This window comes from Miscanthus floridulus, chromosome 13 (assembly GCF_019320115.1).
Source record: "Miscanthus floridulus cultivar M001 chromosome 13, ASM1932011v1, whole genome shotgun sequence".
Lineage (NCBI taxonomy): Eukaryota > Viridiplantae > Streptophyta > Magnoliopsida > Poales > Poaceae > Miscanthus > Miscanthus floridulus.
The window spans coordinates 41,195,990-41,223,502 of record NC_089592.1 but is presented as its reverse complement, the minus strand read 5'-3'; the positions used below and the strand labels follow the sequence as shown (position 1 = coordinate 41,223,502).

General features: G+C 42.6%; 1 protein-coding gene across 1 annotated transcript; it reads right to left on the bottom strand.

The window, feature by feature from the left end:
* Positions 1-9,346: 9,346 nt before the first annotated feature.
* Positions 9,347-12,890, bottom strand: LOC136499757 (uncharacterized). Its single transcript, XM_066495295.1, has 10 exons — positions 12,462-12,890; positions 11,897-12,382; positions 11,603-11,772; positions 11,389-11,530; positions 11,003-11,312; positions 10,623-10,669; positions 10,454-10,537; positions 10,229-10,346; positions 10,062-10,141; positions 9,347-9,364 (listed from the first exon to the last, which is right to left on the bottom strand). Exons 1-10 carry the CDS (start codon positions 12,888-12,890, stop codon positions 9,347-9,349), a joined length of 1,884 nt encoding a protein of 627 aa, XP_066351392.1.
* Positions 12,891-27,513: the final 14,623 nt, after the last annotated feature.

Here is a 27,513-nt window from a genome sequence, read left to right as displayed (position 1 = left end):
GCTTGTGAAGAGACAAAAAGAGTATCTCTCGATCCATTAGTCCCAGACAAACAAGTCATCATTGGTACCAAACTTTCTCAAGAAGAAGAAGACAAACTTATGGAATTTCTTCAAAGCAACAAAGATGTATTTGCTTAGTCATCCAATGACTTAGGAGGAGTCAGTAGAGACATAATTGAACACAAACTAGACATCGATCCAAAAGATAGACCAAAAAAGCAAAAGTTGAGAAAACTAGCCGATGATAGAGTTCAAGCTACCATAGCAGAAGTCCAAAGATTGCTTGATGCAAAAGCTATAAGAGAAGTTCAATTCACAACTTGGCTCGAAAATATCGTCATGGTCAGGAAGAAGAATGGGAAATGGCGAATGTGCATCGATTTCACATATATAAATAAAGCATGCCCAAAAGACAATTTCCCACTACCAAGAATTGACAAATTAGTTGATCAAGTAGCCGGAAGTGAAATGCTAAGTTTCTTGGATTGTTTTTTCGGCTATCATCAAATTTGGATGAGAAAGAAGACGAAGAATTCACAAGTTTTATCACCCCATTCGGGACCTATTGTTTTGTAAGAATGGCAGAGGGGCTTCGCAATACTGGCACAACATTTGTTAGAATGACTTCAACAGTGCTACACTGAACAAATTGGCAAAAATCTACTCACCTATGTTGATGCCATAGTATTCAAAAGCAAGAAAAGAGGAGATCACATCGAAGACCTCCAATGTAACACCCTAAAATTTGCTCTTTTGGAAATAGGTGTAAATGGTGGTAATTTTGAATTTTTTTTGCACATGAAAACATAGGGAAATAAAAATTTTCATTAAATTAAAATTTATCATACGGTTTAGCAACATGTTTGTGCATTCATGCCGGTACATTTGATTTGTTGATTGAGTGATTTTGAATAAAATTCAAAATGGCTTGAGTTGATTTGAAATAAAAGAAAAGAGAATTAGAAAATAAAAGAATTTAAAAAGGTGTAAAATTTATTTTCAGAAAACTTACCAAAATTGTTCATTTTGTTTGAATTGAAAAGTGTGTTTGAAACCCCATTTGAATTTGACTTTAGTCATGTTTGAATTTGGTTTTGAAAACAAAATAAAAAGGAAAAATATTTTTCTCTCCATTCGGCCCAGCAGTCGGCCCAGGCGCTCCTTTCCTCTCCCTTCTCCCTTTCTCTCTTACTCGGCCTCAGCCCAAGCTGTAGCCTAGGCCCACTCCCTTCTCTTCTCTCCTCGCACTAGCAAGCCGCTCCCATCTCTCTCATTCACCCGTAGCCCACCATCGTAGCTGGCCGGCCCAGACTCCTCCCCTCCCGCTTGGCCGCTCTTGCAGCCCAACCCCGTGGCCCAGCAAGCACACGCCCACGCTGTCTCCCCTCTCCCTCATGATGGCTCACTGACAACCAGACCCACACCCTATGTCGCTGACATTGTGGCCCTGTCTATCAGCTCCATCCCCTTCCCGAACTCATGTCCCGCCTAGACTCCGCCGCTGCCACCCGGGAGTCCACGCTCGCCCCGCCCTGCTTTGTGTCGTGCCTCCCAAGATAGCCCTGCATCTCATAAATAGCCGGCCACATCGCTCCGCCTCCCTATACCCCCTCAGAGCTAGCTATTGTCTTGCCTCTGAGCCTTAGTCACCGAAGGGGATCCACCATCCACCTCGTGGAGTACAGCGGCCACCTTGTTCCTTCTCTGCCGCCAAGGTAGCCCTAGGTGCGTTCCCCACCCTCTCCTCTCTCTCCTGGACCTTCCCGTTCGAAAAACCATGAACCATAGGCTCAAGTTTGCCGAGCGCCGCCGCTCCGACCATGGCGTCGCCGCATATGAACTCGCCGTCGGCCACCTACACCACCCGCTACCATCACAGCCGGCCAAATCAAATCCGACAGCCCAATAGCAAAGATACCCCTTCATTGGATGTTTTACAAAAACCACCTTATAACTATCTAAATCTTAACCCGTAGTCCAAAGCGTCTTTCCATATTACGTTTTCTTCCTTGGAAAGCGTAGTTTCTTAGGTTTAAATCCAAAATACGTTTTCACTTATTTATAGTTTTGCCACTGATTTTGTTTTAGCCAGAACTTCTCTGTTTTAACTCCGATTTGATCCATTCATATTGCGTTAGGTTCATAATTTCATAATCTACATGCTCATACTACTGTTAGATAAGTTTTCAACTTTTAAAATTCGAGGTTAGATTTAATCTATTATTTTAATAAAGGAAATCTTGTTTAATTCATATCTTTTGCGTTTTGGCTCCATTTAAGCCCATTCAAGTTGCGTTAGATTCATAGCAACAAGATCTACACTGTTAGTAACAGTGTTTACCATATTACTATTTCTGAAATTTCATGGTTTAAATCATATCTTGATTAATAATTACGCAACTAGATTTTATGGATAAAATATGATTTGTTTTACTTTAGTTTTATAATTCAAATCTAAATTTGATTTAATTCAATTTATATAAGCCTCTATATAGTTAAAATAAATGAAACCTATAGTTTTCTTTTCCACGTATAAAGCAAATCTATCAGTAGATATATCTTTTCAACCGTAGCACCGATTAGAGTGCTTCTTGCGACTGTGTGTTCGTAGCGATGCGTAGAATCATGTTTCAAACTCTTTTACTTATTTTTCTATGATTGGTGTACTATTCTAATTTAGATCTATTGTTTGCTTTGTGTATGATTGCCTAGATGCTTGTGTGGTGCTTTATGATTAAGTTCAGTCAGTGAGATATACGTGGTGATCAAGAAGAAGAAGAAGAGCGTTGAAGATTAAAGCTTACCGAAGGATCGATGTTTTAAGGCAAGTATAGCATGGGATCATCCTTGTTTCCTATTCACTTTAATTCATTAAATTCATGTTGCATGTGTCGCCTTCATAGGGATTCCCTAGAATTGAACTTTTACCTTGTTACCTATGGGTTATGCATTTGGGTAGCTTTGCTAGTGCACAATTAAACCATGATCTTATAACTTGACTAATGGTATATGCAATAAACATTAAAATATGACATCATCCGGGACTTACAGTATAGCTATGAGGGCTACATGGCTCTGGCTTTAGCTCAGTATGAGGACCTTTTCTAGCTTGTTAGTGGTTACCTTTATTGGCATAAGAATGGCTTGACGAATTAGGTATAGGACAGCCTCTACTCTTATGTGTATAGCCGTGAGGGAATTGTGCCATTTGACAGGGGGGGTTCCTATATCTATTTGCCGAGTGAATCTAATGGCCCTAACATGTTAGACGAACCTTTGAAAGGCTTCATAGTGAACCCTACCGACCTTCCTTGGTAGTGGGTCAAGAGGCTGATCACCTCGGGCGAAAGGGTAAATCACGACTCACAGTGAAAGTGTACAACCTCTGCAGAGTGTAAAACTGGTATATCAGCCGTGCTCACGGTCACGAGCGGCCTTGGAACATTTACGGAATAGATGAACACAGATGATACTGATGAAAAAGATGCTCATTAATGATTACTGTTTATGCTATTCATTATTCATGTTTACCTGATCATGTGTTTATGGGCTTCTGATAAACTTGTTGCAACTCAATTGCTTAAAGATGACTCATTAAAAGCTAATCGCAGTTAAACCAGTGTCATCCTTTTGAGCCTCATGAACCCCATGTTATATTTGTTGAGTACGACATGTACTTACGCTTGCTTTACTTTTTAAATCTTTGGAAAAATCCCGGATGGGTACCAGATTGCTAGAGTTTGGAGGAATTAGGCTTAGTGATCAACCAGTCAGTTGTCCCTATGGATTTGGAGTCTTCGCCTGAAGAACAGAGTGGTCTTTCCGCTGTCTATACTCTGAGGTTATATTCTTTATACTAATACGTTATGTATTTAAGCATTGTCTTTTGATATTACCCTTATTTGTAGCTATATGTGAGATTTGACTTCCTAGGCTCACATATTGTGTGTATCTGGTTTTGTTCTTAAAACTGGGTGCTACAAAGTGGTATCAGAGCAATGCTGACTGTAGGACGCAAGCCTAGATAGAACTAGACGTTTTAGCATGCTCTCATCTCTGCTTAGTTTTTGCTTTCTCGCCAACCTTGTTATTTGCTAAAAGTTATGCTCACTTCGGCCTCTATTCTATTATGAAAACTTTGTCTCTATTCTGAATCTTCTCTCTTCGTCTATATAGATGGGACGTAATGCGGAGCTCACCAGCATCAAAGGTCAGGAGGACCAAGCTACGTTGTCCGTAAGTGCATTCGACTAAGGAGAGGCTTGTAGCTATGCAACAACAAGTACTTGAAGGAATGGCTTAATATGGGAGTTCTCCACTGTTCTTGCCACAAGGACAAACCAACATATCAAAGGGACTAGTGAAGAGACAAGTGGCAGAAGCTTGGAAGAAGATGAAGTCTAATGAAGGTGTTCATAGCAAGACTCTCGGAAGTCAGGATCCATGTCAGTGCTATAGACATTATGGTTTTCCATGTCTTCAGGACAAATCTAATAAGAGGGAAGTCAAGGTGAATCCAAGTTGTGAAGCTAATGTGGATAAGAAGAGGAAGGTAGTCTCATTGGAGCTAGAATTGGGAAGCAATCAACATTTGAGTTCTACCATGTTGCCACAACCAGCTCCAACCCATAGTTAGATAAACTCAGACTCTAAAGACTCAGAAGTTTCTCGAGCTAAGACTACTCCACTCTTTCCACCAGAGGTATGCATAGATGGGTGGACGATCACCTATAAGGAGTTTCAACCCTGAAAAATCAAGCGAGCTAACAAGCGGTCAAGTCAAACAAAGATGAACCTTCAGAGTCAGCAAGCTGACAATACTCTAAGCAACAATTCTATGGAGTATGACATCATGAAAGATCCAGCTAAGAGAAAGTGTTATCATTGCCAATAGGAAGGACATTATATTAAATCTTGTCCACAGAAGAATCAATAGTTACACCATGGAAATAGCCAAGACTACTACCGGACTACCACCCGTAAGTGATAAGTGACATGCAACATGAAGGAAGCCCATGATGAATTGGATGAAGTGGATGATGTGTCGCTCTCACTCCCATGCAAGAGATGCTACCCTAGATGCTCATGTAACCGCACCAAGTTTAAGGAATAGGAGTTGGTGCCCTTTATGTAATAAAAACGATAGTATCGCAAGTTGAGTCAGTGATTGAATTGTGCATCTTTATTGCTTGTTGATTTGTCATTGTGCTTATGAATGTTTTGAATCTTTGTAATGATTGCATTGATCTTATTGGGTGTTCCCACAATTTCATTTAGTTTATAGGCCTAGGGTATAAGGATTAGTGAAATAAATAGTTGGGATGTGATTTTCTTCTGTTTCCCCTATCCTGTCTTTTTGGAGCAGTTTGCACTCTTCGGCTTATATCTCTAATCTTCGATGACCAAAAATCATGAGAAAATTCTGGACAATAGTAGACTTCAATATCTTTCTCTTAGCGCAAGAATCAGCTTGATAGTTATTTTGTTTGTGGAAATACGAAAACCACAAAGCGATGCATCTGTACTGTTAGGAACCCGAAACAGTTCTGTTGTGCACTATTTTCGATCAAGTTAACTGCAGAATTTGGAAAAGTGTTCTATAAGAAAGTTGTGAAGAATTTTATAAGCTTTCCAACAGTAGAAGCTACAACTTCATTGGATTAAAATAATGGGAGTTACAACTGTTTTACTGTGCTGCTGTTTTTCTGCTCGCGAGGAATTTCAGATTTTTTGTCCTTACCCATATACAAGAGTACCATCGGGATGTCAGAATGACTTCATACTAGTTAGCTCATCTAAAAGAATGTGCAAGCTGTGCTTAGTGTCCCCTAGTTTATATCTTTTTTAAGGGGGTAGCCAAGTTGAAGAATTTGCACGTTGAAGTATCCTACGTTCTAGTTGCGCAGCAGAAGCGTGGTGGTACCCAAGGATGTGAACGAAGTTCAGAGTGTCAATGAGGTTTGGTTAGAGGTTCAAGAGAGATTTATCCAAGATCATCAAGATTTTGATAGAGTTACTGGAGAAGCTTTCAAGTTAGTTTGGATAAAGAAACTTCAGGTAAAGGTATGAAGGAGTCCAAGAAGAGGTTGGAGTAAAACCTAAGAATTAGCTTTGCTAGATCCGGACAAGAGTTTCATATCTACATTGATGCACCTTATCAAGATGTGGGATGTGTCCTTATGCAAGAAGAAAAATGTAGTACCTTGTTCATTAAGTCAACTAAGGAAGTGTGAGTTGAACTACCCAATGTGCATCTGGAGTTATCTATTATGGAGCATGGAAGTAATATCTTCTTGGAAGTAAAAGTGACATATAGGAGGGTCACAAGAATCTATAGGACATCTTCACTAAGTTGGTCTTAAGCTTGTGATATCCTCATTGGAATGAAATTGACTACGACTTGGAAAAGTGCTATCACTTGGAGAAGCAACGTCATGGCCGATGCCCTTAGCAATAGAGAATTGTGCTAAGAAGGTTCGGGTGACACCAAGGACTAAGAATTTTATTCCAAGTTCAAGTAACTTGATCGGAATTATTAATGTTTTGAAGGTTGGTAGTAGAATTTCCTTCTAACTAAGAGATTCATCAGGCTCTATTGGAAGATAAGTATTTTAAGGAAGAAAATTGGTATTATTTGAAAAGTGACCTAGTGATTGGAGATACCAGAGGATGGTGGAAGTATTTGTCAAAATCTTAGAATTAGTTTGACGAGATATTTAGAATAAGGACGATAGGTATCAAAATCTTTGGAAAAAACCCGGATGGGTACCAGATTGCTAGAGTTTGGAGGAATTAGGCTTGTAATCAACTAGTTAGTTGCCTCTATGGATTTGGAGTCTTCGCCTAAAGAACGGAGTGGTCTTTCCACTGTCTATACTCTGAGGTTATATTCTTTATACTAATACGCTATGTATTTAAGCATTGTCTTTTGATATTACCCTTATTTGTAGCTATATGTGAAATTTGACTTCCTGGGCTCACATATGGTGTGTATCTAGTTTTGTTCTTAAAACCGGGTGCTACATCCAATAAACATTTACAAATCTCAGGGAAGCAAATTTAAAGTTGAATCCAAAAAAGTGCACCTTCAGAGTCCAAAATGGAAAAATTCTATGTTGCATCGTATCAACAAAAGGAATCAATCCAAACCCAGACAAAGTCCATGCAATCTTGAACATGAAAGTTCCTAAAAAAATAAAGGACGTCCAAAAATTGACAGGAAGACTTGCCACCTTAAACAGGTTCATTACAAAATCAGCAGAGAGAAGTCTGCCGATATTTCAAGCACTCAAAGGAACAAAAAGAGACTTCGCATGGGGACCTTCGCAACAACATATATTCGAAGAAATAAGAAGTTACTTGTTAAAGCCAAATACATGTTGTAAAGTAAGTGCAGCCTTATGTTTTAGCAACCCCAGGGGCTGAATTGCTCCTATATGTTTTAGCAACAAAAAGTACAGTAAGTGCAGCCTTAGTTGAAGAACAAGAAAATGAACACACAAAAAGACAAGTCCCAGTCTAATTTGTTTCAAAGGCTTTATCTGGCTCAAAAATCTATTACTCGGAGATTGAGAAAATAGCTTATACAGTTTTAACTGCAACAAGAAAATTGAAGCACTATTTCTAAGCTCACAAAATTAGAGTACCAATAAATTATCCTATAAAAGAAGTTTTGCAAAGTTGCAGATCATATGGAAGATTGGGAAAATGGGCAGCAGAACTATCTCAGCACTACATTGAATTCAAAAAAAGAACATCAGTAAAATCTCAAGTCTTGGCAGATTGGACTCCATCTCAAAATCAAAGCGAAGACAAAAAACAACCAGACTGGATAATATATTGCGATGTAGCATGGGGCTTCGCAGGGGCTGGTGTAGCAGCAATAATCACATCACCCTCAGGGGTCAAAATGAGATACGCTGCAAGACTTGAATTTCAATGCGCCAACAATATTGCTGAATACGAAGCCATTTTACTCGGACTCCAAAAAGCAAGAGCAATGGGAATCCAAAGACCAGTAATCAAAACAGATTCACACGTCATGACTGGACACATCGAAAAAGATTACAAGGCAAGAGATCCTGAGCTAGCAAAATACCTGCAATTTTTAAGAGAATAAGAGAAATACTTTGAAGGCTTCACAGTCAAAAATATCTCAAGAACAGACAACTTAGATGCTGATGAAATAGCAAAAGCTACAGCTCAAAATACAAGTTTACCTCAAGATGTCTTCTTCCAAGTATTAACTCATGCCTCTATCAAAGCAAAGCAAGAAGTTCCAAGAGAAGTTCATATAATACAAAGTGAAGACCGAAGAGCACCAATCATGGCATACCTTCATGGACATTATGAACCAGAGGACAAAGTTAACAAAGTCAGAATGAACCATAGGACAAGAAATTACAAAATCATCAACAATCAATTGTACAAGTAAGGAATTTGTGAACCACTTCTCAAATGCATATCAGCAGAAGAAGGAAAATAATTGCTATCAGAAATACATGAAGGGATTTGTGGCACACATCCAGGAGCAAGAGCCATGGTAGGGAAAAGCATTCCGACAAGGATTTTAGTGGCCCTCAGCCAAAGCGATAGCAAAGAAATAGTCAAATGTTGTCACAATTATCAAATGTCCGCTAGCAAAATAAGAGCCCCAGCAACAAGCTTACAAACAATAGAACCAACCTGGCTACTCGTAAAATGGGGAAATGACATAATAGGCAAGTTGCCTCCATCTCAAGGAATTTTTGAATATGTAGTAGTGGTAGTAGAATATTTCATAAAGTGGATCGAAGCCAAGCCAGTAACAAATATGTCTTCCTTCACAATGAAGAAATTTCTATGGCAGAACATCATATGCCGTTTTGGAGTTCCGAAACACATTACAGTAGATAATGGAACTCAATTTGACAGTCAAGATTTTAGAAATTATTGTCAAAACATGGGAATCCAATTATGTTTTGCTTCAGTCAGACACCCACAATCAGATGGTGCAATCAAAAGAGCAAATGGAATCATATGTACGGCTATTTCAAAATGACTAGTAGGGCTTCCTAAGGGAAAATGGGCCGATGAATTACCTAAAGTTGTTTGGGCACACAATACAACTATTTCAAGATCAACAAACATCACACCATTCAAGCTGTTATATGGAGAAGGAGCAATGACACTTGAAGAAATAAAGTTTCAAGGACCAAGAACCAATGTGCAAATTATTGAAGAAGAAGAGCAGATAACAAGCAAAGACCTACTCAAAGAAGAAAGGATGAAAGCAATCCAAAATCTTGAGAAATACCAAAAAGAAACAAAGAATTGGTATAACAAAAAAGTAAAGTCAAAGCAACTCTCACCAGGAGACTTTGTTCTGAAAAGAAAAGAAACAAAGATACAATCAGAAAGTTCCAACAAAAATGGGAAGTCCATTATTTCATCACAAGAACAAATAAGTTGGGATCATTCCAATTGGTAGATATGAATGGGAAAGAGATTGACCACACCTCGAACATTGAAGCACTGTGAAGATACTACCCTTAAACTTTCATCTTTTTCATTACAAGTTTTGCTCTAGAAGTAGAATAGTTGTTTTACATTCTAAAGTTTCAATTCAAATGTAAATGAGCTGCACTCTTTTTCCACTCTAGGGAAGCCCTTCACAGGGTGAGTGGTTTTTTAACGAGGCAGTCTCTATTGTAAATTCTCATCAAATATAAATGAGAAACTATTCCCCTAAAGTCTCAAGTATAGCAAAAACAACAAAAGCCGAAGAGTATCATTTGATGAGAATAGAATCATTCATTACATATTACAAACACTCGGAAACAAGTTTACAACAAAAGTCACAATTAGTCAATTTCAGAAGCTAGAATAGTTGCAGCTTAACTAATTAAATCTTCAACAACTTTATCCAAAACATGATCCACTTTTCAGCAAAGAAAATCTTCAGAAACAAAGCTTGGTGAAGCACTTGAGCACGATGACTAGAAAAATAAGAGTGTCAAAGCCTGACTTATCCAATTCAAATATCATGATAAAAAAGGAAAAAGGAAAAAACAAACAACTACCTGGGAAAAATTGCTGAAGTCAACAACATGTGGCAAACAAGATTTATTGTTTTTAGCAATAAGATTTTTAGATTCCAAATCTAAAACAACACACATCATTAGCAAAATAATCACAACAGCAAAGAAAAACACAAAGACATCATAACTTAACGCTTACGTCAGCTTACGTTCAACAAATGTATCAAATGTAGGTTTTGCCTCACTAGTTGCATACTCCAACCATAGCGAAGGTTCAATGACAAAGTTGTCCTTACACATTAACAACAGCATAACACCAACTTCATCCTACCCAGTTCAATATTTACAAATGTCAAATGTCTTTTAAAACCTCACCCCTCAACTAAATATCTAAAAATTAGCTACGAAGACAACTAAAATGGATGACCACCAACATCATCATCTCTAGCACTCTCTTCCTCACGTTTGTCCTGTTCCCTCTGCTCCTTTTCATCAGCAGCAATTTCCTTCTCAAGCTGCTGCAAAAAAGAAAACAAAATATTAGAGTATAAAATAAAGAGAAAGAAAAAGTAAACAAAAGAAGAGGAAAAACTTCAATCTAACCTTATCCATCTTCTTCTTTGCCTTCATGAAAGCACTCTCTCTGCCACCTAGATTCCAATATTGATTAAAATACTTCTTGCAAAGCAATTGAGTCCGAGAAGAAACATGACTCAATGACTCCACAGAAGGAAACTTATAATCTTTATCTAGCATTTGCTTGTTCAAAGGATCTTTTGCCTCTTTCATCAAATGGAAAAGTGCACGAGTTGCGTACACACAACTCAAATCAACACTAGTCTAAATAATAGTTGTCAAATCCTCATATTGATAACACAACCAAGCGAAGAATGGATCAAATTCCCCAAGCTCCTAGGAAGGATCTTCTGGCTTCGCACCAAACTTGTCATTGCAATTCTTATAAAGTTCACATAGATGATTACACTTGTCATGAAAATTGTGATCTTTCTCAGCAAACTTCTTCTCAAGGTAATTTTTCTCCTTCAAAATCTTATCAAAATCGTTCTTCAAATTATCAAAATCTTCGGTCTTTGTCTCAAGCTTGGCCTCAACAGAGATACACCTTGACTCCTTATTAAGGAGAGCTTCAACTGTTTCTACTTTGTCTTTTTCTTTAGCAGCAAGCTGAGATTTCAAAGACTTAATCTCTTCAAGCAAACCTTTTTCACGAAGTGCCAAATTATTCACATCTTCTTCAAGAGATTTACGTAACCTCCTTTGCAAAAGAGTAGTCTATAGAATTCAACACCATAAAATATTAAGTCGTGAAGCCAAATCAACATACGAAGTCAAACAAAAACATATGTACCTTGTAAACCATGGTAACACTAGCATTTGCCAACTCAACGGAAGATTTCCCAGCAAGTTGAGCCTCAGCGTTAGGAACTACAAAGGCATCATCAATATACTTTGACAACTTTAGCTCTGACTTCTTTGGCATAATGTGAAGTCTGTCCAAGCCAATTCGAACAAATTTAAAAGTGTCTAAATTCAAACCTTAAGCTTGGCGGTACTCCATGTACCTTTTATACGCCTTAGGGTCAACTCCACCAGGAATTGTTTCTAAGGCTTCGGTAGGAGTAGCAGGCTCCTGAGCCACATCCTTCATCTTTCCAATGTCAATAGTAGTCTCCTTCATCTTTCCAATGTCAATAGTAGTCTCCTTCTGAGATAAAGGACTAGGAAGAAATTCCTTTGCACAAAAAAGAAACAAAGTTCAAAATAAGAACAAAAACTTAAAACACAAATCAAACAACACACAAATAAAAAAGAACAAACTTACCCGCAGAAACACCCTTTTCAAGTTGACACGCAACATTTTCACCACTGTTCACAGCAATTGTAGACTCAATAAGATGAGAAGCCCGACCATTTTTAGACTCTTCGTCAAATACATCATCATCAAAATCATCAAAATCAAGGGTAACAGTAGTAGTACTCTTACTCTTGTGAGCCTTAACTTTTGAAGCATCAGTCTCCATAGGCCCACCTCCCAAATCAGAATCTTGAACCACATGAAGAGTAGCACCAACATCTCCTGCAGTTCCTTGAAGAGTTTCAGCAATAAATATTTGAGAAGATGGCCCAGCAGTCTCCTGCGAAGCCATAGTTTCAATCTCACCTTCTTCCATTTGCACATCAATAGTAGAAGTTGCATCAGCAGCACCGCCAGTATCAAGAATAGGAGAAGAAGCTGGAATAGCCAGGGAAGAAGGCAAAGTGTCTTCGCCAATATTTTTTGGAGGCAAAGACAAACTAGCCTCACCAACATCTTCACCAGAATGCAAAGTGGCCCCCAAATTCTAGAAATAGTCACCAAGCAGAGTCAACATTGGCGGAGTCAAAACCACTAGAATTAAAAACTAAACTAATCATTCTCACCTCATCATTACGAGCTTGCTGACTAAGAACCTCTTGACTATCAACATCAGGACCCAAATCAACTTCATCTTCTGCAATCTTTTCTGAATCAAAAGAAGCTGAAACCTTCTTTTTCTTGCTAGTCCTCTTAGCATGTTGTCCACTAGCTCTTTTCTTCTTTGTAACATTTTCTACACTCGACTTCGCTGCACGAGTATATGCTGGTGGAGGCCTTTCATCATATTTGATTTGGGCAATTGTAAATATTCTATTCAAACGCTTGTAATATTTTCTAAGATTTTTTTCCATCAAATCGTTCTCTTTCTTCAAAAATTTGCCTAGAATCTCAACTACCTTAACTTCAACAGCAGAAACAAAATCTTCATCTCTTGTATACTTCTTCGGGCAAAAAGCTTCTTTGTTAGGATAAAAATAATCCTTCCCCCTCATAACTTTCTTATGAAAATGAATAAAACTCCAACCCTTCTTGACAGCCAAACTCAAGCTACAATATATTCTTCGCAAAGATCAGGAGCACTTTGCAGATTAGCAGTCAACTTGTAAGCCTTCTCACAAATCTTTGAATTCTTTGTACTCAGAAATTTAGGCTTGCAATCAAAAACATTCTTCCCCATCTGTAGCCAATGGATAGTGTTTCATAATCTTCCTTGACTCATGCCTTTCGTAAACCTATTAGAACTGTATGGTAAAGCCAATACCAATACCAATTTTCAACCCATTTATTCTTAGAAGCTGGAGAAATTTGCTTAGCACCTCGAGCAGGTTTAAAACTATAACAACCAAAGTACTTGATAATAGTCTTCCCATACACATTCTTACTCATAAACTGAGTATACATCTCATGAAGAGCACAAAAAGCCTTGATATCCAAGTTTACATCTTGAGACTTCACTGCCCAAAGAAAAAGAGCAATCTTCGCTATTCTGTTAGGAGTCAAATGATGCATTTCTATGTTATATGCCTTCAAAAGTTCTTCAAGAAAAATCTTGACATAGCATACGAAGTCTAGCTGCAAATTGATCTCGAAAAACCACACATTCATAAGGTTTCGGATCAAGAAACTACTTCATTTCTAGGCAAACGAACAGATGCCCTCTCCACCATCTGATTAGTCACCATCCAATCTAACTCTTATCATCCATCAAAGTTTGGCCAAACTTCAAAGACTTTGTATCATCACCAACCAACTCAGACTCGGATGCAGAAACATCTAATAAATCTTCACCCAAATCAGACTGGTTAGATCCAACTGGAGAATTTGTAGAAGCATTCTTCTCTTGATTAGACATCTAGAAAAAGAAACATCTCAGCAAGATAAAATAATAAACAAAAAGAAAGAAAGAAAACAGAAACAAACAAATCAAAAACTAACCTTAGTCAAATTTGCACCTCTAAAGAGAAATAAGCCTTCAAAAAAGATTTTGTCTTTGCTAAATTTTTTTACTTCGCTTCAAAGAAAATTTTGGCAACACCTCCCCGTCTTCGATGAAGTAGCAAAAACAGGGGGAGTGAACGAAGTATATATAGGCGGCTTTGGGTCAAACCTGACGATTCAGCTTTCGTCGGTCAAAAACGACCGTTGCAATTCAAAGAAACAACTGTTCACAGTGTAATGGCTATAAATAGCCAACTCCAAAGTTCGGGATGGCATTTTCTGTCTTTGTTTTAAATCCAAACTTCATGGGATTCAGACCTTTGGAGTAGGCCTTCGCCCAGTGAGGGGCTGCTGTTGGGGATTTAACTTCGCCACGAAAACTCAACCCCTGAAACTTTGGAATTGAAATTGTGATTTCCGTAACAAAGTTTGCCTGCAGGAAAAAGAAGCAGAACGAAGATTAAAATTTAACTTCACTGGAAGAAGTTTGTCTTCACTGAAGGGAATTTGTCTTCACCAAAAATAAGAAAGAAATGAAACTGAGTGAAGACAAAGATTTGACTTCGCTTAACATTTTGGAGTTGGAAAAGAAACGTAGTAAGAATCGAGTAAGTCCAAGATACGAAAACATCAATAAGGTTGAAGACCAAAAGCTAAAGAGTGAAAGCTTGGATAGGAAAAAGACCACTTCACCCTTGTAGTTGAAAAGGGTAGGCGTAAAATAGTCATTCTGTGTAAAATACAAAGACTAGGGTCCCTATAAATACCCCCTCTGACATGTACAGTACGGTCATGAAATGAATGCAACTTTGTCTTGTGTTCAAACTTTGATGCTTGTGTAATTGTTTTACCCAACAGGAACACCTCTAGTATGTGCATAAAACCATTAAGAAACACAGTTCTTGAAAATTTGCATAATAGAATATCCTCTCGCCATTCAAATTCTTTACACATTCATGCTCTAGTTTTGGATGAGTAGATGTTGACAACTAACACCCCAGGCGACCTTACCCACAGTTCTACCACATGGAAGTGCGAGGAGATTGTGGGATCAAACCACAAGTGAGCTAAACCATAACAAAGGTTGCTATGCTGGTAGTACCACTGATTTGCTAGTCACCGCATAGCGAAGCCCAAAGCGGCCTCTACAACAATCTAAGATGACTAAATCCTCAATGGAGAAGGGCAAGAAGGAAAAGGAGGGTGTTGGTATATTTAACACACAGATAAATCCGCAAGCGCATGGATACTGCTGTAGCTTTCATCCAGAGGTATTCCAAGTATCGTATCCATAGGGAAACATGTGAGACTAACTATAGTCTAACTTAACTAAGGGTAGCAACAAGGTTAGGATAAATAGGAGCATAGAGAGGATTACTAAAGTTCTCTAATTTGGACTTGGGTAAGCTTATGTCTTCTACTATTCAACTAGGGACATTACTAGGGAAAGACACCAGCAGTGGATGCTTTCCTTCGCAACAGCGCCTACATGCACCTACAGACTAGAGGTGGACTACAAAGGATCAATGAAGCTATATAGTACAGGCTATATAGAACTTATGTCACTCACACGATCTATCACCTTTTGGAATGCAGAGTGCATCTATGATTAACCTAAGTCTAAGCACCAAGCTTACACTTATGATTAATACTCTATGTAACACCCAAGGTGTTAGCCTTGCATAAATTGACTTGCATAGCATGAGCATGAGCATCAAGCATTCATATATAAACATTTACAATTGAAACAAAAGATTGAAACATGTGCAACATTGCTTAGTATTTCATGTTTCCATGTGTATATACATATGATCATGAGTGTATACAGGTAATTAGTTGATATGAGTCACAAAAACATGTTAGCAACACTTAGGTTAGCAAATGGAACATGGTTCATGAATGTCACCTTTCATGATCAAGCACTTAGGTGATGTTACATGTGTTGACCTAGATAGACCTATGTGTGACCAATGCATGAAATGATTGTGTGACCTTGCAATTAGCTTCAACATGTTTAGAGTATCAATATGAACAACTTTGATATTCATGGTTAGGGGTAAATAGGTCACTAAGCCCTAGTTTGAATGCAAACCATCATTTGAATGTAACATGTTTGACCAAGTTTGAATTGTGTGCTAGAGACCTTGCATGGAGGTGGTCACTAAAGCAAAGTTGTAGTATTTGGCAAGAGGAACAACTTTTATTTTTGGGTCATTGACTGGTTTAGCTCCTAACATGCTTGAATTAGGCTCACAAAAATCATCAAGTCACTGTTTTCAACACTTAGCGAAATATTCTAAGTCTTATAGCTCTGACAGTCGGACAAGCCCAACTTTGGGAAGACATAAATCGAGATTGGTTGAGAATTAGGGCTTGAGTTCTAAACAACAATTGGAGATTGTCGACTGAAATATGGTCGGTAGTCTACCTAGGGGTATGCCCAAGGTAGTAGATTATCGGTAGACAGATGCGCAAGCTACAAACAAGATGGTGACACAAGACAGACATGAGGTTTTATCCAGGTTCAGCCGTCGTGAAGGCGTAATACCTATGTCCTGCGTCTGATTGTATTGCTGTATGTCAATGAGAGATATTTTTTAGAGGGGTCCCCTGCCCGCCTTATATAGTCCTGGGGGGCAGGGTTACAAATCTAGAAACTAATCCTAACCATTTACAATTCCCATAGATGGCCAGATAAGGATTCCTATTCTAACCGACTAGGATCTTGCTTGATCTCCAAATCTACCTTGATTCCTTACACGGGACTTCGAACAGATTGGTCGAGCCACACGTCATCTTCTAGTGGGCCAGACTCCCTAGTCCGGCCTGGCCCAAGCCTAGCCGTAAGGGTATAGGGGTTAATACCCCCATAGCTAGTCCCTGAGCACCATGTATTATGCTGTGACACTGCCATTCGATCTCCTTCGGCTAATGCGATCCGTCTTCATGTCATCTCCAACTAGGCTGAAACATTGACCAATCGAATGTGCTAGTATTCTGGTCAGAACAGAGAGCAGTAGACCACGATTATAGCCAAAGATTCTGGTTGTCCGAAGAATGCATGGTGCTCTAAAGAAAAAAGAAAAAGATTTCTTTCCTTATCAAGTGTGCCCACTTGTATTTCTGAAAAGAAATGTAAGTGACCCTTGGACAACAATAATTCTGGCCAACAGTCAGAGCGTAGGGGTCGATAAAATAAGCACATTCACCACAAGGTGAAGTGTGCCAACTTAGTCCCTAAGCCTAGTAGTAGGTGACGTAGGCACGTGGTGCTAGGGTCTAAAAAGAATTCCCACTGAAGTTGAGAATCCAATCGTCGTACAAGCAATACGAGATGCACCGGCAGGTGCATCGTACCGATGTAGTCCTCGAGCTTGCTGGAAGGCGAGGTATCAGCCTTGTAGCAAGTTCTAAATAAATGCCTCTCAACTGTATGTGAGTACAAATCACATGTATCCTAGGAGAGCAGTCTCCGAGCAATGTTTGGAGAGTGGTCGGGGCAGTCCCCGAGCATGAGAGTGGTCTGGACAGTCCCCGTGCACGATGGTGGTCTGGACAGTCCCTGAGCATGAGGATAGTCGTGACAGTCCCCAAGCACGAGAAGTGCGGCGAAAAACCATATGCCGCTTGTACTATTATTTTTTGTATTTATTTATGTACTTGCTCTGTCAAGTCCAATCTGACACGTCTGGTCAAAAAAGTAGACTGGTATAGCATGTCATACTGCCTTCTTATCTTTTCAAGCAAACAGTTGCATGGCACCTGCAAGAAGGTGTGTCAGCGTGGGCCCTCTCACACCGGCAACAAAGAGGCGCATACACTGGCAACAAAGACACGCATATATTGGCATAGATCTCGAGGCTGTGAAAACAACCATCTATGGTGCGTGCGCACGTCTCCCAAGAATCTCGGGCAGACGAAACAACATAACTCTTGGGTTAAATATAGTATAGGATAGGTAAGTTACTTTTTACGGAACCCCATTGCCATTCATAGCCGCAACCATCTTCTTCCTCTCGCCAACCCTAATACCTCTGAAATCACCACCAATCAATCCTCCACCAGTTCTTTGTTCATCAGCAAGGCCAGATTCATGGCGAAAAGTGACACGTAGAAAAAAGCAGGAGTCATGGTGAAGGAGTGGTGGAAATCGAGAAGCAATGAACAGACCATTGAAGACATCGTCACCATGGGGGTACTCCACAACAAGGAGCTCGCAGGATGGCGTGCGTCGGAGGGCGAGGGGTACCCCGATCCACAACCAGGTGAGATCGTGGAGTTTGAAGACTTCTTTAAGCGGGGATTTGGGGTTCTGGTACATCCTTTTCTTCAGGGGCTCTGACTTTACTATGAGATTGGGATTTGCAATCTGCATCCCAACTCGATCCTCCTTGTCGCCACTTTCATACATCTTTGCGAAGCATATGGCGGCTTCCTGCCCCATTTTGATTTTTTCTGCCATCTTTTCTGTCTGCAAAAGAAAGTAAGTGGCAGTTCGAAGATTGCCCGAGGTGTGTACCTCAACCTCCGTGATGGCATGAAAGCCCAGTACCTGCACTGGCCATGGAACATGTCGCTTGACGACTGGTACAAGAAGTGGTTCTACATCCATGAAGAGCCAAACATGATCACGCGGTGCGACATGGGGTACATTCTGGAGAAAGAGGACAAGCTAGTCAGAGAAGCCCGAGCACTTGGAACAGATTCCAAAAATATTTGGGATGATCCCATGGAAAAAACTAGACTGGTCCGAGCATGGTTGGGAGCTTCATTAGCCGACGGATCCAGCCCTGCCAGAGGAGGGTACATCCTAGCTACGAGTATCAAGGTAGCGTGGACCCGACGAGGACGAGGCAGGGGGCGCTTGACAAAAATGAAGTCAGAGCCAGAATTGGAGAGCTATTTAACTTAGCTGATCCAAATTATGTCAGATTGAGCGACATCGAGCATGCTTTTAGGCTCGCCCGACCTCCCCCAAAGGTAACTCATGTTGCCTTGTACCCGTAGTCTTATACTATGGTAGAAACTCGCTGTGTTCACTCCCATTTGTTTCCTAGATTAATGGTCGGGATAGAGCGACAGTGTTTGTGTCGCCACCCCTAGAGTAGATTGGCCGCAAGGAGCTGACCCAACCACCCTAGACTAGCATCGGGACCGAGGACGTCGACTGGGCGGTGCTCAGAGCTAGAGAGGAGGCAGCGGCCAAAACTGCTGGTAAGCGGCCGGTGGCCAGCAAGCGTCGTCAGGCGATTTTTACTTTTGTCAGACGATGATGTAGAGGAGGGAGAGGATGTAGACACCTTTCGACTTGTCCCTCAAAAGAGGAGGAGGCAACTGGAGTCGATGGAACAAGGTGGCTTCTTCGTGCCGATGGGACCTACATCGCCGACCACTGCAGCACGAAGGACAAGAGATGGAGGGGTCGAGCACCAAGGCCCGTCAATAGTGCTAGATGTAGAGGGAGACTAGGAGTCACCCACATAGCACATGGAGCAAGCATGGCCGAAGAGACATGCCTTCGTGACATCATTCCGCTCTTCCAACATGTAAGTATTTGTAACCTTGATGTAAGCTAGCAATTTGCATTGAATATGATTGCCTTCTGAACTTATCTCGGATGTACTAGCTCGGCGTCCACCAAAAGTCCGGACCAGTTAGCCGGAAGTGGCGTGGCTCCGCCAGAAATTTAAGAGTAGACTGCCCAGCAGCCGGCCATCGAGGAACCCATAGAAGATCCGTTGGGGCCTTAGCAAACAAACAGTCAGACAACAGTCCCCGAGCAGGGGGTCGAGGGAAGAGCTGAGCCAAGCACGAGTGCTCCGAGTGCTAAACCTGCTGAGGGCAACACCTCAGCATCAAGGGTAATGGAACAGACCGAGGACCAGTGGCCGGAGGTGAGAGCACAGAGCATGTTTGTTGATGCTGTAGCCCGTGGGAAGGCCATAGTGATCGCAGAAGCTGCTAAAGCTAGACCAGCACCGAGATCTGAAGAAGAGCCCAAAGAGGACGAAGTGGAGGAGGTCCTGGGCCATCCGTAGGACCAGCGACAACATATGTATGTGTCGCATTGGCAGAACGACCAATGGGTTGTCCATGAGGAAATCCCAGACGTCGAAGAGACCAAGAAAGTTGAATGGGCGGTGAAACGGCTAGTGACGGAAGTGCAGGTAGGCTTTGCTTCACCCCCTGATCTCGCTATCTAGTCGCAGCTGTCTTACTTAGCAATCTACACACAGGACTTAATGAAGATCGCAAGATACCGCAAGAAATGCTTCGACCAGATCGAGGGGATCACTGCAAGCAACAAGGAGCTAATAGCTGAGGTGGAACGCTTGCACCACCGACTTGAAGCCGCCAACCATGAAAAGATAGTGCAAGAGTCCCAAAACTAGAACCTGGTCGTCTAGCTCAGTAATAAAGAGAGGGAAAGAACAAGTAAGTAGCCACTTTATCACAACGACTACTGACAAGTGCTGTTGCGTTGTTGATAGTAACAGCTATATTGCAGGCTTAGAAGCCGAAGTGGTCCGTCTCCGAGAGGAGAACAGTTGTGCGGTCGTAGAGTGTGATCGCCTGAAAGAGGACAACAGAAAACTAGCGCATGACCAGTCGTAGCTCCGGGACCACACGACCAAGATGACAGAGGAGCTGAAAAGTAAGTTTTCCGAACCCCTTTGCTCGTTTTTGTTGCCTACCGTAGTTTGGCGTAATATAGCATCTTAATAGCATGTACGGTTTGCAGTTTTAAAAATCAATGCGAAGAAGCATCTGGAGGCCATGATAAAAGACCATGACGGCTGGAAGGCGTAGTGCCAAGAGATCACCAAGGATCATGACACTTGGAAAAACCGGTGCCAGGAGGTGGCAACGGGCATTTGGCCGGTCCTTAACGTCATCGATCCAGCGCTAATAGAGGACATGCCAAGGACGCCGTAGCTGGGATTGATTGAGAGATGCCAAAAGGCATGGGGATGGTTCTAGGAGTTCGTGAAGGAGGCGGGTGAGTACACAGGCACACATGTGCTAAGCATGGTACATGCTCACTACCCCTTGATCGATCTCAAGCGCCTGGAGGCTGGATACCCAAAGGAGGTAGATCCAGACAAAGCTGAGGAGCTATGGATAGACTACCTGGACTTGTCGGTGAAAATAATTGGCGACATTAACCTATGTGGAGGCATGACACCACCTGTACAGGGAACACCATCAGCAAGTCAGCTGGAAGCGCCGTCATTTTTAAGCCAACCGGCAAAGCCTGTGGTCTTGACTAGCCAGGCATTGGTGGGGCCATCTTCTTCAGCTCGATCAATGCCAGAATCCCCGAGACCCTAGCACGATGTTAGGCCCAGCTAGCAGCAGGTGCCGTGTGCCCCGACCAGCCAATAGTATAGGCTATAGCTGTGGAAGAAGATGTAGTTGTGTTATTGTAAACTTGGACCTTTTTAGGCAAGCTTGTAATAATGTAACTGTATATTAGCATAAGCTTGTTTATTTTGTAGAAAACGTATTTAAGCTTGGATATCGTGTTGGTGTAACTAAGTGAGAACATGTTAGCATTCTGTTTAGTTGTACTAGTTTAGTTGATACATCATCCTAAAAGGTTTGTATGGCCTTGGTTTGCCTTGTGGTCAGAGTGTGAGGTGCGTAGCCAGTGCACACATAGGCACACACAAGTCAAACCAGAGGGGACCTGCCGATCACCCGTAGCATAGAGAGCGGATCCCATGCACGCTTTGGGAGGAACCGGAGACAGGGCCAGCTCCGAAAACCCGAGAAGGAATGGTGGTCGGTTTTAACTGGTTGAGTTAGAATAACAATAGACTTCGAAGTGACACATTAGAGTGGTCAGAGAAATCATAATAGCTTTATTGAATTAAATCAAAAGTACAAGAGGAGTACATATCTTAGTAGTTAAGCATAGAAACGCCTAAGCTTGTCGATGTGCCATGAATTGGGTACATCTGTACCATCCAGGTGAGCTAACCTATAAGACATTGGTTGTGTAACCTCCTTGATCATGAAGGGCCCTTCCCATGGGGTTGCAAGTTTGTGGATGCCAGCTTGATTCATCTTCCACTTTAGGACCAGGTCCCCAACCATGAAGAACCGCTCCTTGATGTTCTTGTTGTAGTACCTACACAAAATAGCAAGGTATTTGGCTGTACGTACACAAGAATCGAGCCGCTTCTCTTCTGCACTATTCACTTCTAGCTCCCATACTTCATTGGCCTTGTCTTCATTGAAGTTCTCTACCCGTGCTGATCAGAAGGCTATATCTGCTGGGAGCACTGCCTCAGCGCCATAAACCATAAAGTATGGTGATATGCCGGTATTGCGACTGGGCTGGGTTCTGAGACCCCAGACCACTGGCTGATAACTCTTTGAGCCATCTTCTGGGAGCTTTATCATTTTCCCTATACATCCTCTTTTTAAGTGCGTCCAAGATCATACCATTTTCCCAGCTCGACCTAGTCCATTAGCTCTAGGGTGTGCCACCAAGACGTATTTTACTACTATGCTCCTTTCATCGCAGAAGTCCCAAAAAGCGTTCTCGGTGAACTGAGTACCCAGATCAGTGATGATGCTGTTGGGTATGCCGAAGCGGTGGATGACCTGGTCGATGAACTGATAGCCTTTTCTGAAGATGCCTAGACCAGAGGCATGTACTCTATCCACTTGGAAAATTTGTCGATAAGCACAAAGGACGCATGTAAATGTCCCTAGAGCCAGTTTGAAAGGCCCGATCATATCCAGTCCCTAGCATGCGAAGGGCCAAGAGGTTGGTATTGTCTGAATCTCATGTGCTGGTATGTGGATTCTCTTGGCGAAGAACTAACAACCTTCACAATGGCGGACTAGCTTCTCTACATCAGCTACGGCTGATGGCCAATAGAACCCTGCTCGGAAAGCCTTACCAACTAGCATTCTTGAGGCCACATGGTTGCCGCAGGAGCCAGAGTGGATTTGGTCTAGGAGATGTTCACCATCCTCCTGGGTTATACACTTCATCAAGATTTCCTCCTTTGTGTTCTTGCGCCATAATTTGCCATCGACGAGCAGATGCTGCATACTGCGACGCATCAGGCATTCATTTTCTGTCCGATCGGTGTAACCGCTACCATCTGTTAGGTACTTGATGAAAGGTACTCTCCAGTCAGGCTTCCTTAGTGGTCGGAGGTGGTTCGGTGGTGTTTAACGCCGGAACCAGTAGCCACCAATAGATGGTCTGGAGGCTTGTCGACCATAGGATCTTCTTCGTTGATGGAAGGCGTGAGCAGGTCTTGAACAAATACGCCATGTGGGACTTTGGCTTGGGATGATCCCAACTTTGATAGTGCATCTGCTGCTTGATTTTTGTCTCGGACCACATGTGTGTACTCGATGCCATAGAACTTGCCTTCTAGCTTTCTGATCGACTTTCAGTATGCATCCATCTTTTCGCTGGTTGTATCCCAGTCCTTATTGAGTTGGTTGATGACCAGAGCCGAGTCTCTGTAGACATAGAGACGTTTGACACTGAGCTCGACCACAATGCGCAGACCATGTAGGCATGTTTCGTACTCGACGGCATTATTAGACGCCGGGAAATAAATCCTGAGGACGTATCAGAGCTGCTCCTTGGATGGAGACACGAAAAGGACTCCTGCTCCTACGCCATCAATGTTGAGAGAGCCATTGAAGTACATCTTCCAATACTCATCGGGCCCCTGAGAGGTAGGTGTGCTTAAGTCTGTCTACTCGACGATGAAATCGACAAGTGCCTTGAGACTTGATTGTAGTACGGCTTGCAAATTCCAAGGAGAAAGGGCATAGCTCCATTGCCCATTTGATGATGCGCCCATTTGCATCCTTGTTGCGAATGATGTCTCCCAGAGGGTACTCAGTCATGACCACCACGCGATATCCGTTGAAGTAGTGTTTCAACTTTTGGGATGTGATTAGTATGGTGTAGATCAGTTTCTAAATCTGTGGGTACCTGGTCTTGGATTCATTGAGCACCTCATTAACAAAATAAATTGGCCGCTATAGCTTGTAGACGTGGCCATGCTCATCGCGCTCGACCACCATGGCAGTGGAGACCACTCGATTAGTTGCCAGCAATGTAAAGCAGGAGGGTTTCGTCTTCTCTAGGGAGCAGTGAGGACCGAAGGTGATGTGAGGAATTGTTTCAACTGTGTAAAGGCAGCGTCTACTTCCTCCGACCACTCAAACTTCTTTGATGCTTTGAGTAGCTTGAAAAACGGTAGTCCTTTTTCACCTAATCTTGATATGAAATGACTTAGGGCAGCCATGCATCCGGTAAGCTTCTGAACATCCTTCACCTTTTTGGGCGGTTTCATGTCCAAGACAGCTTTTACCTTCTCTGGGTTAGGGCATATGCCGTCATGACTGATGATGTTGCTGAGCAATATACCAGATGGAACACCAAAGATACACTTCTTTGGGTTTAATTTCCATTGGAATGTGTTAAGAGCTGCAAAGGTACATTCGAGGTTGTCAACAAGGGTGTATGCTTCCTTGGTTTTAACTAACTACATCGTCAACATAAGCCTCGATGAGGTTGTCTTTTATCTCGTCTTTGAGGTAGGCCTGTATGGCACATTGGTAGGTAGCCCCAGCGTTCTTGAGCCTGAATGACATGGTCATGTAGCAGTAAGCACCGAAGGGCGTGATAAAGGATGTCTTGATCTGATCGTCCTTTTTGAGAGCGATCTGGTGATAACTAGAGTAGCAATCGAGAAAGGAAAGTAACTCACAACCAGCAGTTGAATCTACGACCTCGTCTATGTGAGGTAAGCCAAAGGGGTCTTTAGGGCAGTGTTTGTTGAGATCAGTGTAATCGACGCACATTCTCCATTCATTATTCTTTTTGCGTACAAGAACCGGGTTGGCTAACCACTCCGAATGATACACTTCTTTGATAAATCTGGCTGCCAAAAGCCATGTAACTTCTACCCTAATAGCCTCCTTTTTGTTGCGAGCGAACCGTCATAGCTTCTGCTTGATAGGTTTGGCCTTGCCGTCGACATCTAAGGAGTGCTCGATCAAATTCTGAGGTACACCGGGCATGTCAGCGGGTTTCCACGCGAACACACTCACATTGCTCCTCAAGAACCTTGACGAGCATGTCTTCCTATTTAGGATCGAGGTTGGCCCCGATAAGGGCCATTTTGCTGGGATCACCGTCGACCAGCTAGAACGCTTTGTGCTCTTTGAACTTGATGTTCTTGCATGGGACCTCGAGCTCTAGGATCTCCAGGTGGTCGGCTGGGGTCTTCTTGGCATCGAGCGTGGTCTCGGCCATGCGAATAGAGAGGTCATGAGCCTCTGCTTTTTTGAAACTATCATCCTCATAGGTATAAGCTGCATATATGTTTCCCTTGAGAGTTAGAACCCCTTTCTTGGTAGGCATCTTGAGAACCAAATACCTGTAGTGAGGTATGGCCATGAATTTGGTTAGCACTGGTCGACCAAGGATAGCATGGTAGGTGCCGTCGAAGTCAGCGACCACAAAGTTGACATAGTCGGTGCGGAAGTGGTCCAGGGTACCAAATTGCACAGGTACCGTGATCTGCCCGAGAGGTGTGGAGCTCTGTCCGGGGAGAACACCCTAGAACTGTGCCTCGTATGGCTTGAGATCAGCCTAGGTTATCTTTAGGGCTAGCAAACTGTTCTTGAACAGTATATCAATGGAACTACCACTATCAATCAGCACTCTGTCGAACTAAACCTTGTTGATACAAGGATCAAGAACCAGAGGAAAATGTCATGGCTCAGGTATTGCAGCCCATTGGTCCTTTATGCTAAAGGAGATCTCGTGGTGAGACCAAGGAGCCGTGGATCGGCGATGAGGTTGTCGGCGTTGGCCACATTCAAGCAAGCGCGGGCGAGCAGCTTGCATTCTCGTTTGGTCCTGATGGACACTTTGCCTCAAATGATGGTGTGGATGCGATCAGTTGGCTTGACGTACTTGTGATGGGGATCTACGTCTTCATCGTCATTGTCCTCGTTATGCTGCTCCCCTGCGTCGTTAGGCTTGTCGAGTGTATCCGAAGCCTATTGGCGCGTGTAGATAGATTTGAGAACATGGCAATTCTCCATGGTATGGTTGGACTTGGGATGGAGCTGGCAGGGTCCTTTCAATGCTTTGGCGTAGTCTTCTTCGTAGTTGCGATGTCCGCCACCTTTTTTAACGGTGTTGACCTCACCGTCGTCTTCCCGAGCACGCTTGCCCCTGTAATCGTCACGGCGATTACGCCGCTGATTACGCTGGTCGTGGAGGTCGTGGGAATCATTGCACTAGTTGCGGCGATCAAAATTGTTGTTCCGACCATGGCTGCCATGGTAGTCGTCGTGGTGTGGGGGTGGTCGGAGCATGGAACCCTTGCTGCTTCTTTGATGATTATCTTTTTAGCATCATCGGCATCCGCATATTTTTTAGCAGTGGCTAGGAGTGCTATGACTGATTCAGGTCTCTTGTGGAGGAGCTTGTCCCTCAAGGCATTGTGGAAGCAGAGACCAGTGATGAAAGCCTCAATTGCTTCGTTGTCGGAGATTGACGGGACCTTGATGCGCATCTCCGAGAAGCGTTGGACGTACTCGCACAGTGGCTCATCTTTGCGATCTCGAATCCGTGGTAGATCATATTTGTTGTCGGGTTGCTCGCTAGTAGCAATGAAGTTGTCGATGAATGCTTGCTTGAGCTCTTGCCAAGAATCAAAGTAGTTCGCCGCCAAGCTGACCAGCCATTGGTGGCCTGCATGGCTGACGGCAACTGGGAAGTAATTAGACATGACATGCTCGTCAGCCATGGCTGATCTGCACGCGGTTTCATAGAGCATGACCCATAATTTGGGGTTCTCCTTGCCATTGTACTTCTGAAGTTTTTCGAGCTTGAAGTTCTTGGGCCATATGACTTGGCGAAGGTGCGGAGTAAACTGCTTCAAACCCAGAGGGCCGTGGGTAGTATCATATTCCATACGGTGATAGCTTTCGTGGGATGCACGATCGTTGGCTCTTTGATTAATGCGATCGTGCAGATCGTGTTCTCCTAGGTAATGGTGGAGATTGTTATTGCCATCATGGCGATCCCGATTGCCACCCTGGTTAAACCTGCGACCGCGGTTATCACGGCGATTGCCGTGGTTGTCTCGGCGGTTGTTGTCCCGGTAGTCACGGCGGTTGTCATCCCGGTAGTCGCGGCGGTTGTCATCCCGGTGGCGGTTGTCATCCCGACCACCATCATGGTCACCGTTTCCGCCTTGACGGTTGTTTGATGGGTCATTGTTGCGCGAGCCACGTTGGTTGGGTGGCTGTGAGCGACTTGAGTACTGGCGGCTGTGGCTTGATTAAACTGAGACTGATGGAGCCCAGGCTTGATTTATAATCTCTGTGGTCTGGGCCATAGCAGCCGTCAGGTAAGCTTGTATATCATCACGAACTGCCTGAGTTTCTAGGGTATTGGGTAGTCATTGCATTGTTGCCATAACAATAGCTACGTTGGCGCTTGGAGTCCAGAAGACCTGCTTGTCCCCCACCCTGTCAAAGGCATTGTTAAGGTCGCGTGGCTGGACCGTTATGCGTCGAGCCACCTCTTCTGCCACGGCTTTGATTTGTCAGTGATTAAACTAGGTCAATATTGTGTGCTTCGCGTGCTAGCCTTTCTTGTTCTATTTT

Coding starts and splice junctions, on each gene's coding strand:
- LOC136499757 (XM_066495295.1), bottom strand. CDS start 12,890: ATGAGGGGGAAGGATTATTTTTATCCTAACAAAGAAGCTTTTTGCCCG. Junction 10,670..11,002: donor TCACAATTTTCATGACAAGT/GTAATCATCTAT, acceptor ATTGGAATCTAG/GTGGCAGAGAGAGTGCTTTC. Junction 10,142..10,228: donor ATTTGATACATTTGTTGAAC/GTAAGCTGACGT, acceptor GTGTTGTTTTAG/ATTTGGAATCTAAAAATCTT.